The sequence below is a fragment of the Gymnoscopelus braueri genome (assembly GCF_963280865.1).
Source record: "Gymnoscopelus braueri genome assembly, chromosome: 7".
Classification (NCBI taxonomy): domain Eukaryota; kingdom Metazoa; phylum Chordata; class Actinopteri; order Myctophiformes; family Myctophidae; genus Gymnoscopelus; species Gymnoscopelus braueri.
Genome location: NC_137608.1, coordinates 13,778,539 through 13,780,749, shown reverse-complemented (window position 1 = coordinate 13,780,749; position 2,211 = coordinate 13,778,539). Strand labels below are relative to the sequence as shown.

The following is a 2,211-nucleotide window of genomic DNA, read 5'->3' as shown; positions in this document are numbered from 1 at the left end:
AACCTGACGTCCAGTGCCTCAATCGAAAATGCAGCCAAAGCCTTTGAAAGACTTCTGTGCACAGCTTTGTACAGATGGCCCAAGGTATATTTAGTTACTAGTTACATTGTAGATATAAAATGTTACAGTATAAAACATACATTAACCACTTTAGCCCTATTTTATCCATAGGCTATTTTCAAAAAATTTAGTACTTTTATTGTGTTTGTACTTTTTTTTTGTTTCGTTTTTAAGTATATTTTGATGCCAATACTTTTGTACTGTAAGTAGCATTTTGAACACGGGACTTTTACTTGTAAAAGGATATTTCTACATTGCAGTATTGATACTTTTACTTAAGTAAAAAAAAAAGTACTTTTTCCACCACTGCTGCTATTATATTTCTTTCTTCTTTTGCATACTGTAGGTGTTTGTCCTGGATTTCCCCCTGCGTCGGTTTGATGTTGAGGATGAGGACATCTGCTTGACTTATCAACAACACCTGAAAGACGAGTACCACAGAGCCGCTGCGCGAATTGGGGTTCGCTACCTATCTACAGAAAAAAACTTCCCTCACTCAGAGAGGTAAGGGGATAACTAGTACTCTGAGAATGTGAGAATGGTAGTGGCTATATGCATGTAAAAGTTGTGTTTTATGTCATACATTTCCTAACTGATTACTGGCTTTAATCCAACAGCCGCCTGTGGTGCCACGACCGGGTCCATCTTAGCGATGACTTTGGCATGCCTGTCCTGAGAGATCTCATCTGGCAGGCGTCGCACAGAGTTCTTCATGTGAAAGAGCCAGTTACCCAGTACACAGCACTGCGCAGTGTACCGCGTCGTCGCCAGCATAAATGGTGGCTACTTCCTGTTCCACTTCCTCCACGCCAGCCCAGCAGCCCAGCAAGGAAACCGGGTTCGACAGGTCATACTAGTCCTGGGCAGTCCCCTGTACACAGGCGGTCACGGCAACTGTCAGTGGATAAACAGAAACTGATGGCCTTTGAGGTACAGTATGTTTGATCAATGTGATTCACTATAAGCGGATAATCATTATTATTATTTCTCATGCGGATTACCATCTAATTTAAATTTGTACTTGTATTACTATATATTTATATAGTGTCAGTTTCATCATGTGTACCACATATTAAACAGCTTTGTGAATGACACACTTGGGGCTCCTTTCCTTGGAAATGACCTGCTTTGCCTTAAAAGTCTTGGTCGCTATATTTGTACTCAATGTGGTGACCAGGCCGTACCATCTAGAAAGAACATATCAGAACTCATAGTGCAGCCACTTGAAGTGTCACAAAAAGGCATCTTGGACACAGTTGCCAAAATATGTTGTGGTATATGGACAGTGTGCAAGTCAAAACATATTAAGAAATGATACTCAGTTTACTAAAGTAAGAGAATCATGAATGTGTTGTGAGCCAGCCTGCCATCTGCTACTCAGAGTGTGACTGGTGAAATTGCTATATTCTAACGCAGCAACAGCTGCAGCTGAGCCAAATGGTCATTGTGTTGCTCTTATTTTAGTACATACCTTATATGGCTATTTAGAATGACTTCTTTCCTATAAGAACGGTGTAAGATGTTTGTTTGGTGTGTGGTTGTGCCCAGAGAGGGCTGCAGGAGAGAGAGGGCTCTCTGCCCTGGATGATGATGATGCTGTACTTGAATGAATAAATGAACATGGGGAACTTGGAAACCCTGACGTCTTCTCTGCTTCTTCTCCTCTTCATTATTACCACCAACGAGCCTGCTAACCTGCAGTTTATGCCTCAAATACACGACATATTTGGCGAGCCAGCTCCATCGTTGTGCATGCTTTTGCGAGTGTGTGCTTCGATTAAAGAACCTGTGTATCTTGAGGTGACCGTGGCAGCGGGCCTGTGAGGAGGATCGGACCGTGGATGTCTTCGTACGGCGGGGTGGACCGCCGCGGAACAAGCCGTGGGGACGTCAGCGCGACCTGGGTGTCTACTATGATGACGACCTCGCAGCGGCGGCGACGCTGTGATGGCTACCGCTCATGACCAGATCTCTGATGGCTACTCAACTAACTACTCTTCTCTGCGGGGCGCCTGGCTGGGTGGACGGCGGAGCGAAGAACTTGCTGGTCGAAGTTCTCCGTGGGGGGATGAGTTGGTGAGGAGCGGCTATCTTTTTTGGCTGGAGGACAATGACGTGCGTGGACATTGAGCTAGAGGCGACGAAAGCAGC

General features: G+C 44.8%; 1 protein-coding gene across 1 annotated transcript in view; it reads left to right on the top strand.

Moving 5' to 3' along the window:
• LOC308088899 (uncharacterized protein) overlaps positions 1-2,008 on the top strand; it is a gene marked incomplete at its 3' end in the record, with an annotated part of 2,674 nt that extends 666 nt beyond the window's left edge. The window contains exons 2-5 of the mRNA XM_080433482.1: positions 1-84; positions 407-564; positions 678-990; positions 1,874-2,008. The exon at positions 1-84 is cut by the window's left edge and continues 189 nt beyond it. Of these exons, the coding sequence (XP_080289608.1) occupies positions 1-84; positions 407-564; positions 678-990; positions 1,874-2,008 (690 nt within the window). The remainder of the gene's footprint in view (positions 85-406; positions 565-677; positions 991-1,873) is intronic.
• Positions 2,009-2,211: the final 203 nt, after the last annotated feature.